Here is a 23,523-nt window from a genome sequence, read left to right as displayed (position 1 = left end):
TTTGCTTTCTCAATTAACATGCTATTTGGAGGTATGTTCATACGTAGAGAACTTCAAAAAATGAGACAGGGTGGAAAGTATTATATCGAGATCCTACATGGGCATGCGAGATAACATAATGAAATTATATAATGAGAAAGAAAATTTATCATACAGGTTAGAGTAATGTTTAATTCATCTCTACTGAGATTCGAACCTGGCTTTGTTATTATGCCAATCGCCTTACCTCCTCGACACATCCCAATTTAAAAAATGGAGGAATATAGCCGCTCATATAACTATTTTCTTGCCGACCTAGTAATTAAGCTCTCATCTAATACACATTCATTCCTGTTACAGAAATCAAGGGATATATAGAAAAATTAACATAAATCGGTAAAACTATAGAGCTGTCTTAGCGGAAGTGACATTCCCGGCTTTCGTCAAATAAAATTACACTCTATTATATGTATCCTAATGTAAGATCTAGGGAGAGACCTTTTTGAGGATGTGTACAATGTCGATAGGGTATGGGGGTTGGTGCGTGCAAGTAAGGTTATTGGTGCCGTAACCCTTGGACCCATAATTGAATCTCAGTAGGGACAATTTAGAAAATCATATATTACTTTATAAATAAACATGACATTTTTTATCCGTAGGCAATATTATTTTTGTGGAACGGTCAGTCTTTGTTATAAATTTCATGCAGATTCCATCAGCTGGAATCACACATCGAAAAATATTCTGATATAAACATATGGTATCAGACATAAATATATTTAAACCATTCAGCAGGTCTGGCTGTCCGATAAACAGAGAATACGAGACCGAGATGACGTGGTGAAGAGCTTTGAGAGCTCTGGCATATGAAAGATTAGGGCCCGAAAGGTTTAAGTAAATGAAAATGTGATAATAAAGTGTGCTTGGTACAAAGCATCAGTTTATATTTAAAATTATGTTTTTAAACTGAATTTAAAAAAGATAATCCATTGCATCAAACTGAAGAATTTATCTACTTTCTTCCTATTGCCTAGGTCAAAATTTACATTTCGAGTGCAGGTAAAACCGAAAGTAACTTTTAAAACCTGTTATTGATTTTATTTTGCACAAACCCGAAAGTGCTTTTCATTGCACTGAAGCACTAAGTTTGTGATATTTTCTAATTCTAATGACAGAAACATTGGCTTGAAGCAAATTTTAGAAAGTTAATTAAGATAGCTTAACCATCCGTTATAGTTCAATTAAACAATAATAGGAAAGGGACGCATCATCAAAAATATGCCAGTTATGGAATTATTGAAGATAAATAAAAAAATCTTTAACATATATTGCATTACACACAAACACACCAATGAACATGAAAAACGAGATAATATGTTGAGGACATTGTCTTTTCCCATTTAATTTAAAACCAGGAAATTCTACCATCTCTACCCTCGCATAGCATGCTCTCGCCGCTACTAAGATGGAACGGTTATACATTGATTTCGAGAAAATACTGTATTGTAATGTGTTGCGTGCGTAACCTTAAGTGGAAGAACATGGAAGTCATAATTTAGTGTTTCATTTATTTATTCATTTTTTTCCTTTGAATAAGGAGGGTTCCGAATAAAATTCACAGTCCTTTGGAATGTTTAAAATTATTTTAGCAGACTGCGAAAACAATCCTATATTAATATCTCCACGTAAATCAAATTATGCTGCGTTGCATCCAAAAAATGATTTTTCTATTACATGTCTAGTGAACCAGATGTATTCACGTATTTCGGTAATTTAACTTTCACTCTGAAACAAGGTATCATTCATTCCATGATTTCCTGTTGCAGACAAATGACTACAAACCCAGACTCAGGGGTACATTTTCACCAGAAGACTGTATGAAATACGAATAACTAAATTATTTTAAAGATAAAATTTGATTTTACATGACTATTATTACTGTCTAACCATCATTGGAAAGACTTCGTACTATGCATGTAACAGTAATTAAAGAATTGTGTATATTTACAGGACTTATTCTTCGTTAAACTGTGTAATTCAGACTGCATATATAACAGGTTAGAGAATTTTCATATCGTACACTACTCAGATTCGAACCCAGGTGCGTGGGTAAACGGTATACATCGCCTTGCCTTCTCGCACCAGTCCATATACCACCACGACTAAGCACACTTCATCAAATAAATGATTATGCTACTCAGTGGTATATGCACTCATACGTAACAGACACTCGCATGTCAACCGAATAATTAATTCTCATCTATCTACACAGTCATTCCAGATTCCTATGAAAGAAATCCAAGTATAAAGAGTTAACTATAGCGGATCTACAAATGTACACCAAACAGAACGGAAAGTGCTATCCCTGGATTCTAGAGGAACATGCTTGATAATGCTAAGCTGAATTAATACATGATACATGCAGTTAGATTAGAGGGGAGATAGACCCACACAGACAGAAGAACACACACAAAGTGAGAGTATGTGGGTGTGAAACTATTTGTTTTAATTCCTGCAGCATGTTATATATTGATGTTTAAATGGTATCTTGCATTTTCATCATGACAATCAATGGAAAATTGATAATTATCCCCTATTTTTAATATTTAACATAGTCAATGCCATGTCCTTTTATACACTTAACTATTGTAACTTTATGTTTTTCATAAATAAGTCCTATTATGATGTAAGGTCATCATTTTGTATATTTATCTATCAATATGGAAACATATACAATTCAACTTTCTCCATTTCTAAATCACAATTGCTCATAGTCTAGTTTATCTCTCACATACAGTAACATTTTATCATGAAAATGCAGAGCAGAGCATTACGTTAATACACGTCCATGCATTAACACAAGATTAACTAAACTTCAAAACATTAAATTACATCTCTGTAAGAGATTGGAGGCAAGAACACATGTTAATGAATAGTTTCTTGTTTTTTGTGTTTTATGAAATGATGTTTACAGAACTAGGGAATAACGTGCAACCTATCTCTGCTGCATCAACACGTTGTATAGCAGCAAGAATGTCATCTGCCTGTTCTGCTATTTCGCTTCCATGCCATTCTGTATTGTCTAAAGTTGTACATACTTGTGTCATAGAGAGAACAATGCGTTTTGCTTCTTCAGCAACAAACACCGCGGCCGCTTGCATCCTGGAATTTCGACACGGACAGCTTCATCGTGTTTACCACAATCGCAATCGGACATAAGCACGCAAGGCATTTGTAAGCAGAATATTTCCAGCGAAGTGTGCGACACAACTGTAGCTGAAATGTCTCTATTGTTCAACCTACCAATACACTTGATTGGAAACGACATAAAAGTCTTTCCATTCACACTAACAGAGAATGTGCTCATTAAGCCTACGCCTTGTATGGCGCATCTGGAAACAATTGGTACAAGATGATCACTACATGTTACTTCTTCAGGATGGCGTACGAAGAGGAAATGGTTCTTTTTTATTTGCATTTGTTAGTCTGTCAGACTTCTGAACATTGCTGATATATAATTTTACTGGTTCCTAGAAGACATGTCTATATATCCAATAGATTTTCTGATTTTCGCTCCAATTGTCTTTTTAATGTCATGTCTCGTAAGCACTGAATCTTTTCATATACATTTAAGCAAGTGGAGTCTATAATTTGCTACATTCATATTTAATGCTGATTTTTACACTCGTTATGCAAATGTGTTTAAAGAATGAAGCTGGTTGTTGTTGTGGGGATTTAACCCATTTTTCAGCACATGATAAGCTATACAGCGGCCTGTATTAATGGTGGAGGAAGAACCCGGGAAGAACCACCGACCCACGAGAAGCTACTGGCAAGCTTTCTCGCATACCCACATTGACTAGACTCGAACCCACGCAGACAGAGGTGAGATGGCAGTGATCAGTAACGGAGAGCGCTTTAGACCACTCGGTCACTCGGGGCCCCGAATGAAGAAGGTTCCACATCAAAGAACTAAATACCTTACAGGTGTGACTGTTTACAAATTCATTAACAATCTGACTGCTGGCTATCAGACTTCTCTTCTAAACCCAATAGCTGACATATTATGGCGTTCAAGTATTAATACATATATGCCAATATTTTCTATTGCTCTGCATCTACTGTTTGTTACTCTTTACCTTGAGATGTCAGTAAATTAAGTCTAAATGAACTTCTTCATTTAAGAATGATTTTAGATGTTAAATTGATCAGACTATTCGATGGTGAAATCAGATATATTTTAAATATTGTTTATTAATTACTGTTACGTTATTGCCAATGGTATACTTGTGTTAGAGAAATGTTATTTAACATATATTTATGTGTGTGAATGTAATTTGTGTATGTGTGTGTGTGTGTGCTTTCTGTGCAGATGTGGTTGGGTGGAAAAAATGATAACTGTAATTGCGTTCTCCAATATGTATGTGTTACTGCACGAAAATTAATAAATGTGGTTTCATTTGTTATTTTTTATCAATCTAGATATTTTTTTTATATTTATCTACGAAGTAACTTTTTTACATTTCTTTTTAATATATATGTGTTGAGGTCTGCATGTAGGAACGGTCAAACTCAATGATTATAGCCTCAGTAACTATGGAAATAGCAAACAAAAGTCAATACATCGGATTCTTAACTCAAATACATGAATACTTTTCGCTGTTTACAAATATGATATTTATTTAACTATTACAATAAACAGCATGAAAATAAGCCATTAAAATTATATTTTAAAAAAACAAAACATTATCAGTCTTTTTTTGTTTTTCATATAAAAATGTCGATACACTAATGGGTGAGTCGCTTGTTGCGAACATCTTGTCTCTTGTTGATATAAAGATACTAGTACCGAATTTGGTCCAGCAAATTTTTTATCGAGTCTAGGTTATTTATACGTGAAGATAAATGTGTATTCTTACTGAAGAACTCACGGTACTTATTATATGGAAAAATGGGAACCAGTCTGGAAAAGGTTGAAGATAAGGTAGAGTATATATGGGTTTGTTTAGCCTAGATTGGTTGATAATGAAAGATTTATTTTTGTAAAAAGAAAATCTTTTGAGAATTTATCCTAGTTGTAACTGAAAAACAAATAAAGACATTGTTTTATTGGTGCAATTTGAGTCCTTTTACAGACTTAAGTTTGGAACACTCATTACTGAAATTAGTACCTGACCGTTTGTTGCAAAATTGATAGCACATGTTTCAAACACACAGAGATCCAGAACATGCCGCCGTTTGTATGGTTTTCTCTACACAGAAGCTGTCATTAAGGATTCATCTATACTGATAAATATAGGTATGATCATGAACACTCAAAAATTTTAAGATAATGAATTTGTAATGTCATGGTGTTTGCATAGGTTACTATGGGAACTGAATTATTTCCGCGAGTTCTAAGTTGAACTTGACACGCAGAATAAGAAATATATACTTGCATTTCCACCATAGAACACGTTTTCTTTTCAAATGCGTTATTAAGGTACTAAATTCTATAAGATTACATATGTTTCCCTAAACTGAAATATCAATCATCGTCTGTATTAATCATATGGCAAATACAGACTCGGATAAATTTACAATGGGAACTTTTAAACGTTATTGCTATTTTGTTCGCGCCCTTCCCAGCCTAGGGGAACTAATTATAATGGTAATAATACAAGGGTGGCTTCAAAAGATCTGTATTTACCTCCCCTATATCATTCGTGTTAGATGTACTGACCACGATTCTGGTTAGTGGCCATAAACCATATTGATATGAAAATGAGAAAAATGTGATGTTACGTTACAACTAGGGGGAATCAGCATAAACGTAGCTCTTCTCCATTTTAAACTCTTTTTTGATGCATCAGTGACTGGTATGTTAGTTCAACGGCGGCTTATTTATTAATTTATTATGCCAGCAGAGAAATTTGCGATGCGATCAGCCAACATTAAAATGGTATCTGCTTGGCTGTTTCTTTCACTATGAACTATACATGACAGGGACTGATGTTTTACCATGGAATGATGAAGGAGTCATTCTTTGTTTTCTTTTTATTTTTTCTGAGATGCCTTTTGTTATGCTTTTGAAGGCAGTTTGTCGGAAGCGCACATATAAAGCAAGCATGGAATGTGCTCAGTCACTATGTTTTCGTAGACCCGGAAATGGAATCATGACCCCAGCAGGCTTAATCAACTGTCGTTCATAACAAAATGCAGGGTAACACATGACAAGTTTAGTGTATGTTAATTTACTATAATGGCACTGTCACCCTTAGAAATCCTTGTGTCACTGGAATCGTGGTCTGCGTACAGCTGGGAGAAATGCATGTATTTAAAATTTAAGAAAATATTTAGAGGGCTGACCACGATCGTTATGGTGGTGGAGATGTTACTACTTGGACGGAGTTATACAATGAGGCTAGTCCATAGATGGGTCATGTTTTACTGCATCTGTTGTTTGCCTATCGAGCTTCAGGATACGGTTGGGTGGGTAATTTAAAATGTCCATGTGCTGGAGAGATGATGTTGAGGATGGGCTGTGACTTAGGGGTAGGTGTTTGGGTGGGCTATGACTGGGGATAGGGCTTGGGCTGGGACAGGCGATACATACATACATACATACATAATACATACATGTATACATACATACACACACACACACATATATATATATATATATATATATATATATATATATATATATATATATATATATATATATATATATATATATATATATATATATATATATTTATTTATTTATGCACAGCATAAACTGATCCGATAACAAAGTTAAATGTCAATCCCGCTATTTTTCGAGAAAGAAAACTCGCACTATAATATCAATTGCAGAATTCGGGATGGCCAGATTACACTTCAAATAATGCAAGTAATGCAAGTATGATTTAAGCACAGATAAGATTAGAGCCTCTATTACATATTAAATACCCTCCAATTAGGTTTTGCTCATCTTCAGACCCTCAATGAATGCATGAGATATATAAAATATGATTAATTTCAATAATTATGTCGGAAAGCATCCTTATTTTCACCTTTTTAATATACTTAGCGTTAGGACAATAATGTTTAGGAGAAATGATGATTCAGACCACTGTCTGTGTTGAACGTATGTATCATTCAAATTAAACATTGTCGTATTGTACTTAGAGTAAATTATTTCGTCATAATATGATCCAAGGTACACCTGCTTCTTTTTAGAAATATCTTATCCTTTTTTTTTTATTAAGGAGGACGAGAAGCTGTCGAATAGAGGCAATGACTCTTTTAGAATGGAAACGTCTGGGCCTTGTCACGTAGTGATAAAATAGGTTTCACCTTGTGACTAGGATACGGTAATGAACGGAAACAATATACAATAATACCTTGGCAAAGTCCGTACAATAGTGAACCCTTAAGCTCTAAGTTTGGTTTCACTATAGGCATGCTAGAATGCTGTGCATTGCCACTTTCCCTTGAACATTAAAATCCTTTGTAAGAGCAATTACTCGACAACAGAGTGGAAAATCGATACCGGCCACATTGAACTGGAAAAAAAGTAACTATAAATCATTTATTTTAGCAACTATTAGCGTCACAAGGTATGTTCCAACACGTTTATTAAGAAAAAAATAACTCTGTCTTATCTCATACGAAATAAACCGCAAAAAAACTACAACACTGTAGAATAAATTAGTTTCGGGAAACAAGATCAAGCCGCGACCATTTTTAAAACAGTAATTGATCCAATTGAGTAAGTCAGGTAGATTTAATAGGCGTGTGCTGTATATCAGATATAAAATGAGCGTAACCAAAGCATCTGACATAACGGTGAACTGAAAAATTCCCAATTGCATTGATTTAATATTTTTTCGGGGCATCAGCAATGGCTGTTTAGACAGTCCATCGAAAAATCAAAGTTCGGGATTTTGTTCAAATTATTTAAGAAATAGCGTCATTCATGGTATGTACGGTGGGGAAAAAAAACAACCCAACAAATAATGCACAAGATTGCTCCTTTTCCAAGCAACAAGGTAGCGCACTGTTCAAATATTGGCACGATAAATACCGTAACAAACAGGTATCCTTTCTGAAGCATATTTATGGTATTTTGATACGTTCCCAGGTAGTATATATCCTTTAAACGTAATTAGGCTAATAGTGTGCATAGGGGACAATGTTGCAGATGTGTTAATGTATAGGTATGAGTGCGCTTTCATAAAATATTCAAGACTCGGGATTTTCAAAGCGAATGTGACAAAGGGACCAAAAAAATGACAGATTCAACGAAACATGACGATTCAGAACTTATCGCCTCTTTATCGTCATGATTTGATGTTATAGAGATACATCGCGAAGAACCACGCACGGAGGCTCAATAGGGGAAATAAGTTAAATTGCCTATATTGATGGCACTAGTGTCATTAACTTCTATTTAAATCCATATGACGATGTTTAAAAAATATTTATTACATTTTCACTAGGATGAAGAGGTCTATTGCAAGATTACATACATTCTTAAAGGCTTGCCATGAATACTGAACAGCCTGGCACACCCAAAGACCATCTCGGGGGCGTATCCTTTGAAGAGCACAGACGTAATCTAGGCACTGAAGCACTAGGCTCTACACAGAAGTTTCGAAATAAAACAGAACAGAAAAGAACTGCAGTAAGACCAGCCCGTAGTTCAGGGCCCGTACGTGATCGTTGGTCTCCAAATGCACGGACTAGTGAAAATGGGTCAGCTATTATGGACGACGAGTGGACATCAAATCCGAAGTTGTTCGGTAAGAAATCTATATTTCGGGTAGTTATAAGTTTTACCTTCAAGAAAATTTGGAGGTAGGGAAGGAAACAAGGAATCATGTGCAAATTAGGAGCTCCCAGTTTTTCGTGCAGATATGTATTCCATATTATTACGTCATCCCTATATACAATATTCAGGAAATAGTTATAACACTTAAGAAATCGTAAAATTTGGTGTTGCATGCTGCACCATAGTACACAGCGAAAACATTGACTGCAGGACTAGTAACTGAACTATGCCAATTTATAGGTGCTAATCCGTTGATATCATACATCGTGATCATTACTTGATCAAATGTTTCCACAGCGATTTATCTGGTAATTGCTATCGACACACATGTTTGGTCTAAGGTTTATCGCGAGCCAAGCTGTGTAAACGAGCTATTTAGGAAAACACGATATGTAATTATATGCTCTAGAAGTTTTAAAACAATGGCGTTCAAGGTACTTGTAGTTGGCGCCATTATATTCATTTTTATTGCGCATGTCTGATTGAATCCCAAATAGCTATACAGGTTATATCACAAGTTCAATAAGATAGAGTGTTCAGAACGAATTCCGATATTGAAAGTTCTAGTTTACCATAGACATTTATAGGTTGCTGTACCAACAGTCTTGATGTATAACATTTGTATACTTTAGAATGTTTTTGTATGGATTCACAATAATAGTGTTTTAGTCCCAAAAAGGTCAGATAGTACTTTGTAACTCCAATCAATATTTTTTAATAAATGTTTCATCTCCAGTTATATCTGAACACAGTTGAAAACAATTCAACAGACTGAGCTTAAGGTTGAAATTATTTTTTTTTTATCACAACCTTATATAAAAACCTAACACACAATAAAAGGACCAGGACAAGTTATCTTCCAGAACTTTCTAACTTTTTGTAAATAAGACAAGACCTCTAACTCAAATATCAGTACACAACGTATTTATAATTTACAAACATGACACAAATCATGTAGGCCATAACTATATACCCTCAATCACGAACAAAGGTCAATCACACAATATAAATTAATATACATAACAATATATTCTGCTATACCTAACAAACGACACAATAATTAGTATAGGAAAATCAATAGAAATTGATTTGCAATTCAATCCACAAGAGAGTTTATATTAAATGCTACATTATTTCAAAATACCGTCCCACATGCCCTACTGGGCGCACGCGACGTAAATCAAATCAATCAACCAATTTCAAAATGCCTGATTATTTCATTCATGTCTAAGTTAAAACAGTAGCGGAACATGTTTATTTCAATACTCTTTCTAGCTAACTAATTAAATCATGAGGTTAGAAGTTACATATGTCTTAATATCATCATATTGTTTTAAGAGAATAGGGGTGGGGGTGGCAATGTAGTGTTGCATTTTACTGACAGAAGGCAGGTTTCTTACTATAATATTTTTTTAAAATAATTTGGGCGTTTCAGTTTTGTACATATTTAATACGGAAAGTACAGTGCAACACCTCTTAAGCAGTCACCAACGGCATGGTAAATGTTTGTTTGGATAAGGGAGGTGACTGTTTAAGGAAGGTGAAAATGAAGATAATATTAGGAGATAGGAACAACAAACCTTAGCTGGATAAGAAGGGTCTTTGCTTAATGGAGGCACCTGTAATTGGATGTTCCGCAGTAATTTTATCTTATAAAAACATTTGCTTAATTACTTTAGTTTTAACATACCAGTTTTTAAATGCTAAGTAACTACAGACTGAATAAGGCTGGCTTAATTTAGGTCCAACTTGGAATAATGATTGGGAGGAGTGATTTTGATTTCTTAGTTTGCCTGTGTTGGATTTATTTATTATTTTATTTGTTTGTTTTGTTTTTGTTCTCTTCTATTTCTGTTTGTTTGTTGGGGTTATTAATGTTTGTTTTGTGTTGGTTTTAGTTTTTGTCCGTTTGCTTGTTTGTTTGCTGTGGGTTGTTTATTTGGATGGGTGTGTTATTTTATTTTGTTTCGTTTTACATTTTCTAGTTATTCAATTATCATAGAGCAGGTAACTACATAATGGCTCTTTGTAAAATAACAATTAAATGAAAACGCTTTTAAAGCCTAGGTGTGGACGCAGATACCATTTGAAGTCATTATGGTATTACTAGGTTACACGAAAATTGAAATTTCTCAAACTATGAACCTAGTGAACTAGTTTTCTCCGGAACCCTCTGCGGCTTGTACACCAATATGCATGTGATTAAATAAAAGCACAGTATTGACAAACCTTCTTTGAGACTGATTCTTTCATCAGATTTTTAAAAAAAATAACTTTTACATCTCCATGCCAACATTATCGTGTCCATTTCCATTCCAAGTAAACCGTTTGGCTCATGTTAATCCCACAACATCTCAGTCTAGGTCCCTTGGACGCATGTTGATTAAATTACACTCTAGGTCCCTTGGACGCATGTTGATTAAATTACACATTACGATTGGTATACAAATTATTGGTGATGACCCGTAGGTATTTTGAGTTCCAAAAATAATGGCGTGGCATTGAAATTAGACAATATGGTCCCTTTCAATGAAAACGGATACAATAATGTTTGCATGGAGTAGTGGAAGGCTGCATTTAGAATTGAAAATATTTGAAAGAAAATCATTTCACGGAAATTTTATCAATATTTTTCTTTAATTTCATTCGGTGTAAGTAAGTGGACAAGCCGCGAGGTCCCTGAGAAAACGATACATTAATTTACCTTTCTTTGACCCAACTCTGGTAAAAATTGGACATAGCAAAAACGTCCGTCTGTCTGTCCCTCAATACAACGTAGTAATATTATCATTTAAATTTAAGTTCAATGAAAAAGTGTGTTCACTTGCTTAATGAAATGATGGACTCAACAAAAAGAGTTTGTTTTGTTAAACAAATTTTTTTTATTAAAGTTCCAAGTATCAAAAGAGGATAAAATCTCTCAGTTGAAGGGCAGTGAAGCTCTTAATGACCTTAATACATTGTTTTTCCCACCGTTCCTTTTTCTATCACTACAAAGATTCACTTGTAACTAAGCTGTTGTTTTCCTTGGCTATTGGGTTCGTTCGGTGCAGAGTGGCAGCATGTGGTTAAGTGACCAGATGACCGGGTCCGAGAGCTGATCTTGGAACAAAAAAACATGGATGAACGTTCCGCATGTTCTGACATCTTTGTACTTGTTTACTGCCGCTTCATAGGTGGTTTGTGTTCTCAACCCTAAACTAGAGGTCCTTTGCGACTCTCTAACAAGGTTCTTGGCGTTAATGCGCGAAGAACTACAAGAACATTGTACTCGGGTCAAGAACCTTGTACCTCTGTCTCGCTCGAGGACACCTTTCAGATCCTCAACCGTATTGGGAGAGCACGTGTGGCAAAGATGCGCTGAGAAATCAATAAGCCCTTCCTTATTTAATTAATTATTTTTTTTGAAGAAGAAGAAAAAAATGTTACATACGGCATAGCTTTTACATCCTATTGATATATGTAACGACTAGATTTCAGTTCTGATAAAAGGAAGGCACAACTTTTGGAATGGAAGACTGTAATTTATGCTTGTATAATCTTTCATGGCCTTGTCTGGAATGGCAATAGTATTATTATTGCTTTTGTCGGCTTTAACGTCACTTTTAGCACATTATTTTTTGTCTCTATTATGCCGAAGAAATGAGAGCTAAATGTCCTTCCCAATGACACAACGGAACAGTCGCTATGAGCTGGTCTGTATAAGCGTGTGGGGATGGGGTGGGTTGGGGTGCATATTGAATAGCTGAGGTAAAAGATCTACCAAGCAAGCTATGATATCGCGATTTCCCCAATTTATTTATTTATGTCTATGTGTACACAATGATATATTAAAATATAACACCGTTTGCCAATTGTAAAACGCCAATTATACAACTGCAAAGCAGTTAGGAGGGAGGCACGATTTGCAATATTTAGGACTTTTCCTACGGCACCAAGAAAATTATTCGAGGTGTCGTCATTCTGATAATATAAAACGTGTACCAAATGCAAGTAGAGAGGTGCAACGAAGATTTTCTTTTCATAAATTTATTTGAAGGGGAGAATTAATCATGTATCCCCTAATCGCAGTAGTTATCATTCCGTTGTTATAAACCAATGAATGTGATAGATCCTGGCAGGACAGCAAAAACAAAAGACTTTTCTTTGATGTTTATTCTCTGGACTCGTTTAAAGAACGAATATGTATTAATATACTAATATATTCTACGTACCTTTACTGCAAATGTATCGGATTTTCTTGCGAATATGATTGGCATGTAACGTCATACAATATTAACAAAAGATCCACTTCAAAAATATTAAAATCTACAGATAAAGTAAAGGTTGTCCGGCAATTGTTATGTTCTTGAATGAAAAACAATACTGTTAAAACTAAACTTTTTGGCAAGAATAAAGGCTCAACTGTTAAAACGAGACTTTTGGCAAATTATTAAGGCTCAACTGTTAAAACGAGACTTTTTCGCAATTATAAAGGCACAACTGCTAAAGCGTCACCTTTTTCGCAATTATAAAGGCTCAACTGTTAAAACTACACTTTCATGCAACCATAAAGGCTCATCTGTGAAAACAACACTTTTTGTGACAATTATAAAGGCTAATCTGTTAAAACTACACTTTATTGGCAATTATAAAGGCTCAACTGTTTAAACGACACCTTTTACAATTATAAAGACTCAAATGTTAAAACTACACTTGTTTAGCAACTATTACGGCTCATCTGTTAAAACTGCACATTTTTGGTAACTATAAAGGCTCAACTGTAAAAACAACACTTTTTGGCAACTATAAAGGCTCAACTGGTAAAACTACATTTTTCTTTGCCAGCTAGTAAGGCTCATCTGTTAAAACTACACTTTTTGCAACGTTAAAGGCTCAAGTGTTAAAGCTACACTTTTTGTACCATCAAAGGCTCAGCTGATAAAATTACACTTTTTCTGGCAACTATAGCCCATTTCATGCAGACTTCGGTGAACTTCGTAATTTGCTCGGAATTTTGATCACGTGGCGGGTGGTCAGCTGACCGTAATAGGTGGTGGGCAAAATATGGCTAACGCTTCAGTGTCAGCATCAACTTCTGTAACTACTTCAACATCGTTTATCGAGTTGAAAAATGCATATTCAACAGCGATGCTGCCGCAGATATTGACGACATTTAATATTGGAACCATCCTGTCTTATTTTCTGGAAACCAGGGAGGATTTCAAACCCATACGAGAGAGTAGCTTTGAGCTATTTACATCTGGACATGTACATGTAAGTAAGGAAACGGTGTCGAAGTAAACAAATTTAATCCTGGCAATCAAAGAGCAAGTTGTTCAAACTATTTCTGTGCATCCGAAACGTCACTATAATAAAATGCGTTTCATATGAGTTTATCAGATTTGTTTTTGAAAGTATGTGGATAATTTACATATAAATTTCAATCATTTAGTTAATTTTATTTCTGAAATATTTCTAAACAACAATGGGCGCCATTTTATTATGTACATGTACCCACCAGCGTTTGATTGGCTGGAGTATAAAGTAACTGGGGAGGTTTTTCGGATAATTACGGAGCAACTCGGTTAAATTCGGTATGAAATGGGCTATAAAGGCTGAACTGTCAAAAGGACACTTATTGGCAACTACAAAGGCTCAACTGTTAAAACTACACTTTTATGCAACCATAATGGCTCATCTGTTAAAACTACACATATCTTGCAACTATAAAGGCTGAACTGTTAACACTAAACATCTTTGTCAAATATAAAGGCTCAACTGTTAAAACTACACTTTTGTATCAACTACAAAGGCTCAACTCTTAAAACTACAATTTTTGGCAACTATCCAGGCTCATCTGTTAATACTACATATTTTTAGTAAATATAAAGGTTCAAATGTTAAAACGACACTCTTTGGCAACTATAAAGGCTCAGCTGGTAAAACTACATTTTTCTTTGCCAACTAGTAAGGCTTATCTGTTAAAACTACACAGTTTGGCAACGATAAGAGCTCAAGTGTTAAAACTGCACTTTGTTGCACCTATAAAGGCTCAACTGTTAAAATTACTCTTTTCTGGCAACTATAAAGACTCATATGTTAAAACTACACTTTTTGGGCAATTGTAAAGATTAACTGTTAAAACTACATATTTTTGGGCAACTCTAAGGGCTGAACTGTTAGAAGGACACTTTTTGACAATTATAAAGGCTCAACTGTTAAAACTACACTTTTATGCAACCATAAAGGCTCATCTGGTAAAATTACACATATTTTGCAACTATAACGGCTGAACTGTTAACACTAAACATCTTTGTCAAATATAAAGGCTCAACTGTTAAAACTATACTTTTTGGCAACTATAAAGGCTGAATTGCTAAAACTACACTTTTTGGCAACTATTAAGGCTCTTCTGTTAAAACTACACTTTATAGCAATTATCCAGGCTCATCTGTTAAAACTATACCTTTTTAGTTACTATCAAGGCTCAACTGTTAAAACGATACCTTTTGGCAACTATAAAGTCTCAACTGTTAAAACGACACCTTTTGGCAACTACAAAGATTCAACTGTTAAAACTACACTTGTTTGGCAACTATTAAGGCTCATCTATTAATACTACACATTTTTTGGTAACTATAAAGGTTCAAATGTTAAAACGATACTTTTTGGCAACTATAAAGACTCAACTGTTAAAACTACATTTTTCGTTGCCAACTAGTAAGGCTCATCTGTTAAAACTACACTTTTTGGCAACGTTAAAGGCTCAAGTGTTAAAACTACACTTTTTGGCGACTAGAAAGACATATGTGTTAAATCTACACTTTTTTGGCAATTATAAAGACTTAACTGTTAAAATTACACTTTTTTGGCAACTATGAAGGTTGAACTGTTAAAAGGACATTTTTATGCAATCATTAAGGCTCATCTGTTAAAACTACACCTGTTTTGGCAACTATAAAGGCTCAACTGTTAAAAAGACACTATTTTGCAAATATAAAGGCCCAACTATTAACACTAAACTTATTTTGTAAAATATAAATGCTCAACTGTTAAAAGTACACTTTTTGGCAACTATCCAGGCTCATCTGTTAAAATGACAAATTTTTGGCTACTATAAAGGCTCAACTGTTGAAACTACACTTTTTGGCAACTATTAATGCTCAACTGTTAAAACTACAATTTTTGGCAACTATAAAGGCTCAAGTGTTACAACTACTCTTTCTTGGCAGCTATAAAGTCTCAAATATTAAAACTATACTTTTGGCAACTATTAGGGCTCAACTATTAACACTAACCTTTTTGGCAATAACAAACGCTCAACTGTTAAAACTAAACTTTTTTAGCAACTATAAAAGCTCAACTGTTAAAACGACATTTTGGCAATTATAAAGGCTCCACTGTTGAAATTACTCTTTTATGGCGACTACAAAGTCTAACCTGCTAAAACTACACTTTTTGGCAACTATTACGGCTCATCTGTTAAAACGACACTTTTTGGCAACTTTAATAGCTCATCTATTAAAACTACACTTTTTTGGCAACTACAAAGATTCAGCTATTACAACTACACTTGTTCTAGCAACTAGTAAGGCTCATCTGCTAAAACTATACTTTGTTAGCAATGATAAAGGCTCAACTGTTAAAACTACTCTTTTTTAGGCAACTATAAAAGCTCAACTGTTAAAACGAGACATTTTGGCAACTATAAAAGCTCAGCTGTTAATAGGGTTGTTTTTGGCACTTTTAAAGCTTAACTGTTAAAACTATAAATTTTAGCAACTACAAAGGCTCAGCCGTTAAATCTACACTATTTTGGTAACTATAAGGGCTCAACTGTTTAAACTACACTTTTTGGCAACTATAAAGGCTCATCTGTTAAGACTACAGTGTTTGGCAACTACAAAGACTCAACTGTTAAAACTACACTTTTTGACAACTATAAAGGCTGGACTGTTACAACTGCACTTGTTTTAGCAACTAGCAAGACTCATCTGTTAAAACTATACTTGTTTTTAGCAACGATAAAGGCTCAACTAAAACTACTCTTTTTGGCAACTATAACGGCTCAAATGTTAAAACGACACTTTTTTGGCAATTATAAAGGCTCAACTGTTAAAACTACTCTTTTTGGCAACTATAAAGGCTCAAGTGTTAAAACGACACTTTTGGCAATTATAAAGGCTCAGCTGTTAAAACTACACTTTTTGGCAACTATAATGGCTCAACTGTTTCAACTACACTTTTTCGCAACTACAAAGGCTCAACTGTTAAAACTACACATTTTGGCACCTATAAAGGCTCAACTGTTAAAACTACACTTGTATGCAACCATAATGGGTCAGCTGTTACAACTACACTTGTTTGGCAGTTATAAAGGCGTATCTGTTAAGACTACACTTTTTTGCAACTACAAAGGCTCAGCTGTTAAAACTACACTTGTTTTGGCAACTATTAATGCTCAACAGTTAAAACTACATTTTGTGTTAACTATTATGGCTCAAATGTTACAACTACACTTGTTTTAGCAACTAGTAAGGCTCATCTGTTAAAATTTTACTTTTTTAGCAACCATAAAGTCTCAAGTGTTAAAACTATACTTTTTTGCAACTGTAATGGCTCAACTGTTAAAACTACTCTTTTTTGGCAACTATAAAGGCTCAACTGTTAAAACGACACTTTTGGCAACTATAACGGCTCAACTGTTAAAACAACACTTGTTGGCAACTATAAAAGCTCATCTGTTAAAAAAATACATTTTGATAATTATAAAGGTTAACTGTTAAAACTATACTTTTTGGCAATTGCAGAGGCTCAGTTGTTAAATCTATACTTTTTGACAACTATAACGGCTCAACTGTTTAAACTACACTTATTTTAGCAACGATAAAGTCTCCAGTGTTTAAACTACACCTTTTGGCAACTATTATGGCTCAGCTGTTAAAACTACACTTTTTTGGCAGCTATAATGGCTCATCTGTTTAAACTACACTTTTCGGCAACTATTATGGCTCAGCTGTTAAAACTACAATTTTTTGCAACTATAAAGGCTCAATTGTTTAAGCTACACTTTTTTGGCAACTATAATGGCTCATCTGTTTAAACTACACTTTTTTGGCAACTATAATGGCTCAACTAGAGAATGATGAGATGAATAATCGTGTCAGAGCTTGATGTGTGCTCCATGAAAGTTTTAAAATTACTTCAACCATGTACCAGACTTAGACACTAGGGAGTATTTAACTCATTAAAACCTGGAGATTTTTGTTATTTTCGCCTGAAATGGGGGTAGGAAATGATTTTGGGGCATTATTCTGAATTCATCCAAATACACCTGCTTTCATGAGATTTTCATTCAGCCTGATCCTTAGTTGTGTTAAAAACGTCGTTTTTTTATTGGCTATTTGGCTCGCGCTTGTGTAGCAGTGTATAAGTTGGAGTTCTTTTTTATCTTATTGGAACCAGTTGGAGTTCTTTTTTGTCTTATTCGACCCATCATTTTTGTGTCCTGGCCACGTTTTACTCAAAATCCCCCAAATTATCCTACTTTTTGCAAAGGCCCACCTTCTGTGTGCAATACAGACCAGTCTGCCTTAGATCTCCGGCCAAAACGTCTAAAATCTGAACACAAAATCTGATTCCAACAACGGACAAATGTTTGGTGTAAAGAAAAACTACAAGTAGAAAGTCCAGATTATTTGGTATCATTGTAGATCTACATCTGTCTACTTTTTTGTAAGACCACACACTTTTGTGTATCTTAAATAACCTTGACGGTACAGAGTTCGGAATTCGGGTACTACCTTCCGACGCATAGACGTGGTGCCAGGGGTTAATGAGTTAAAACGAATCTGTTCTGAAATTCTGAATACCTGCTTTTTGTAAAATAAATATGAGAGAAAAACTCTGGCACAGAAAAAGAACTTCAATGCATTGGTGACGAATATGGCTGATTTTTAGGATATAAGTCAAACCAAATCTCTTTCTTTTAGGAAAAGATATTGTAATACTATACTGAATCCACCTCATTTTCTTATATATATATATATATATATATATATATATATATATATATATATATATATATATATGCTTTGTGTTGCTTTTGGTACATGACTGTATCTATCTGGCGTGTAAGTTTTGTTCGTGTGAGTAAATTGTAGTGATCACCTATAAACAAGATATTATATAGCTAATTTATGTACACGTGTAAAAGTTATATTTTAATATATTAATAGTGCATGTAGATTGCATAGGGTCTACAAATATGTGTTTACGATCATTAATAATAATACTGATAATAAACCTGTTTGCGAGTTTTGGGTTATTTCCCATTGGATGGGTCGATCAGGTGGGTCCTTAAAAAGAATTAAATTAATTTCTCATAGGATAGATCTGTCAGGTGGGTTCTTTTATGACGTGATAGATTGCAAAATATCACGTAGTGAGCAGGGGGAAAATAAATTGTAGGCCTTAAGAGTGTATGTAATGAGAGAACTGGGCAATTAATTCATTCCAAGTTCGGATTCATTCCTATTTCTGATTTTTATTTCGTATATTCTTGTGTTAAAATCAGTCTGCAGTTAGTTACGAAAATGCGATAACATTTATAGTGGTAATTGGTATATGAACTAGCAGTATCTATAAATATACTAAATGTAAGCAAGTGTGTAATATAGTTAAAAATTGAAAGCAATCTAAACGCATGACTCTTAGCAATTCATTTACAATTCATATATATATATATATATATATATATATATGTGCTTCCCACACATATAGAAAGAAATATGATGGCATTGATCAACGGCTGAGTACAAAAGCTTACGATTACATTTGATATGCTTCATGACTCATTTATCCGTAAGCATAATTTGTATAAAAGCGAACACAAAATATTTGGTTTGGAAGATTATGTGCATTTGATAGACATTTATTAGATGAAAGAAATATAACTCAGGTGATTTACGATTTTAGCTACTCAAAAATCTATAGGCTTCAAATAATCTAGCCCTACCGTTGAAAAATGACCCTAGCTATTAAACACTTACCGTCTGTATTTATCATTCCCATTATAAAAGCGGTCGGCTTTTCTTTATCAATGTATAAACTAGACGTTTGCTTGTATAGGCAGCTGTGTCAATAGCATTATCATAATTGACAGGGTACGGACTATTTCCACTTAAGAAAGTGGTTATAGTATATTTTAGTGAATTTATCTATACCAAAATGTCTCTTTCAAATAAACAGCCTTGCGTATGGTTGTTGAGTGAGAATGTGACAGAGTGAATTTACGACAATAGCTGGTTTACGTTAGGAATTTAAGGTAAGAAACAAAAGGTTTATGTTGTTGTTGTAATACTAGAGTAGAATTTTATAGAAAAAAGACGTGTTTTTGCGTGATCTAGTAATACAAATGTTTCCATGGATAGAGTAACAAGAAGGAATGCGTACAAACAGGCTCAGACATGGCAGATATGTATATATGTATTGATGAGAAAATTGTAAATATATATTATACCTGATATTAATAAATATATATTATACCTGAGATTAATACAGTATATCTCTTTAACCTGATTTAATCATAATTACATTTTAGCAACAAATTTTCTCCAAAATAAACTTTGTGTGCATTCGTGCGTTCGGTCATGTGCACGTACTGAAGTGGAGAGATCGAAGATATAATACAATCCATTTTAATGAATGCATGTACACGATGTTAGATTTTTAGAGACAATTTATGTTTTCAAAGTGAAAACTGAGTTCCGTACAAACCAGTCTCAAATATTCGAAATACAGGATGCATGTATTATAGACTTTTTTTTTGTAGATTTTGCGTTAAATATTTGTTTTGTAAGTTCTTTTATTCCCATGACGAAGAGCTTGCTAAGCCTGAATGTTTAATTGGAGCAATTGGTTTTCGAATTGGAGAGGTCAAATGGAACTAGGCGTGTGTTGTCACTCATGTCAATCAATGGTAGGGGTAAGATTTTGGCCCCCAAACTCGTTCCAGACAGGTTATTAACAATTATCTCAGATAGACATTTTGATTGTGCATGCTTTGTCAGTATAGTGCGAACTAATCTGACACGAACATTACAATGGGGAATATTAATGGATAAATCTACGTTGTCGTTATAATAATCTAATTTATTTTATCTCATCTCTTTCGATTCTGGTTTCAATTCAATTGTTGAACGATCGTTCTAATACCTATAAGACGTTATTCTATAAAAGAAACTACCCCATAACTTGCGCTAAAAGGAACCCGTATCCAAACTCTTTTGATTATAGTATATAACCGTGTTTCAGATAGAACTAAATCTCAAGTCCAGTCATTAAATTAGTGGATGCTGATGAGAAGCTATGCGTCATGAATAGTCGAAGAAAGAACGTCGAATACTTTAACTCATTTTGTCATGTATAAAAAATCCAGCTGCAAACAATGTAGACACAGATTTACCGTTGTCTCATGCGTTCGCCTTGGATGCGGGAGTTCGCGGGTTCGAACCCCGGCCGAGTCATACCAAAGAAGTACAAAAATGGTACTTGCAGCTGCATTGCTTGGCGCTCAGCATTAAGAGGTTGGTGTTAGGACCGGTTGGCCTGGTGTCAGGATAATGTGACTGGGTGGAACATCATGCTGTATGTCTGCGGCATGATGTCCCAGTGCTAGACATCAGTATAAAATGCAACACTGCAGACATGGTAGCGATATGACTGTTTTTATTTTTAAAGCTACGTTAAAAAGTCCAAACACACACACACACACACACACACACACACACACACCATTGTATCATGCCATGAGAGATCTGGGTCCAAGATGTACATTCCACTTGTAAATTCATGCAATCAGCGGCGACTTACATCTGCAGGCACATTATGCGTCTTGTGGACCTAGGTCAACACTGTTCGCATATGGGTGCACATTCTATACAGAAAAATTTCAGTATATAAATCAGAAAGGTTTTGAAAAATACGTGCGCTAATAAGGTGTAATAAGGTGTAGCTAATTCGTGCGTAAACATTTTGTCTTTTGGCTTAATATACATATAATCGACTCTTTATTTACCAATTAGCGGAATTTATTGCATTGGAACTCCGTGAAGTATTTGTAGAGGAAGAAAATGGCTTGAGATTACAATTTGGAGAAGAGTACATTTAAAGAATACTCAAACTCAAGCTGCAAAACTTGAATTATCCTTAGCTCCGAAGCCAAGGACATTCATATTGCGATGTATATAGACCCTGCATGTAATATGCCGTAGTTGTTTCACATTTTGGCGAAACGCTTTTGTTTTGAAAAGGGTACAATGGCCTTTATCGGTTTTAAGCAATGTACATACATCCAGTGTCCTGAAAGGTCATTTTATAAAGTGACATTGTAGAACATAATCTTTTTATTTTCCTTTTCCACCCTTCCATTTCTACTACAGTTCATAATAATTGTTTTGAGTGCCTACGAGACTAAGAATCGACCAGACACATCTTCGGTTTAATGACTAATCTGCTTTGCTTTCGTAGCAGAAGACACATAAGTTAGCATTTGAAACTTTCTTTATTTTATTTTAGCCATTTATATGTGGAAATATTGTACTAATGTGCATGCTATTAACGTAAGAGTAATATGTTAATGCTGATTTTGTCTTCCCTTCAGAACATGTAGTGGACAGGTTTTCCCCAAAACTGAAAATCAGAGAAGACAGGATGTTTTCACTACAAAGCAGAAAGCAACGACCACTTGGCCACATAGTACCTGATAGTCGAATTGACCAACAAGTAGAAAAAGCGATGTTTAGGACTAATGCTAAAATTTTGGCAGAGATGTGCATGAATAAAAAGCTGAAACCCCGCGAAATCATAGAACGCCAGTCATTTCAAACTTCCGCTAGTTCCCGACCGGAAACAAGATGGTTGCTCACCAGAAGCGCTACCCTGCAACGAGTGAACAACGCCGAGTTTTCCAAGTATGATAACCGAATTAGGGATAGAGTTGTAAGCGCAGATGACATTAGACGAAAAGGAGCTTTGTTTACAGATAAACAAATATCTATGTGTAACCGGGAAAATAGTTTTGACAAGTCAGCTGATAGTCATGTGCACTGTGAGGTTCTGGGACCAAGCTTCTGTTTCGACTGCATAAAGGTGCGAGAAAGAAGGAATATTCTACAGGAGCAGAAGGTAAACTTTCCAAAAATTGAGGTCCATCCTCGCTCACTGATAGCTCCTGCTAAAATCGAGAAAATAATCCTTTCATATCCAGACGAAATATTTAATGATGATAAATCATATGGTTACGGCGCTGTTTTAGATTCAAGGGTGTTATTCAATGAACCTATAGTGTACACACAGAACGAGGTGTACAATCGGCTACGGCTTCTCCATAAGGAAAAAGGACGTGACGTGTTTAAATCGCAAAAGAAAATCAAAGAGAAGGAACAGATTTGGAATATAGCATCATCTTGGGTACAGAAGGACACTGCGAATGCGCAGCCACAAGCATTATCTTTGGACAGTATGAAAGTGTCGGTGAAATTCAAATCTCCATGAGCACATGAACCATATTCATTCATTTTCATTTGCAATGGTATAATTTCATCTTTTTATACATTATTTTCATACTTTAACAGCATATAAAATTAGTTTCTTAATAGTTGGTCTCTTTGTTTGCTTTGATTCCTTTCCAAAGCAACTAATTTTGAAATTTAATGAATGTTATCCAAAACATATATTCTTCAGTTTTACATAAGTTAATAAAT

The 23,523-nt window shown here is 34.7% G+C and overlaps 1 protein-coding gene across 1 annotated transcript in view; it reads left to right on the top strand.

Annotated features, from left to right (window-relative positions):
- The first annotated feature begins 8,051 nt into the window (after positions 1–8,051).
- LOC149801136 (uncharacterized) overlaps positions 8,052–23,523 on the top strand; it is an 18,706-nt gene continuing 3,234 nt past the window's right edge. Inside the window, exons 1-2 of the mRNA XM_089955162.1 lie at positions 8,052–8,747; positions 22,422–23,523. The exon at positions 22,422–23,523 is cut by the window's right edge and continues 3,234 nt beyond it. Of these exons, the coding sequence (XP_089811288.1) occupies positions 8,492–8,747; positions 22,422–23,314 (1,149 nt within the window). The 5' untranslated portion in view covers positions 8,052–8,491 and the 3' untranslated portion in view covers positions 23,315–23,523. The remainder of the gene's footprint in view (positions 8,748–22,421) is intronic.

This window comes from Sinohyriopsis cumingii, chromosome 4 (genome assembly GCF_028554795.1).
Source record: "Sinohyriopsis cumingii isolate HCF-2022 chromosome 4, ASM2855479v2, whole genome shotgun sequence".
Classification (NCBI taxonomy): domain Eukaryota; kingdom Metazoa; phylum Mollusca; class Bivalvia; order Unionida; family Unionidae; genus Sinohyriopsis; species Sinohyriopsis cumingii.
Note: the sequence above shows the minus strand (reverse complement) of the source record. Positions and strands in the feature narration are given on the sequence as shown.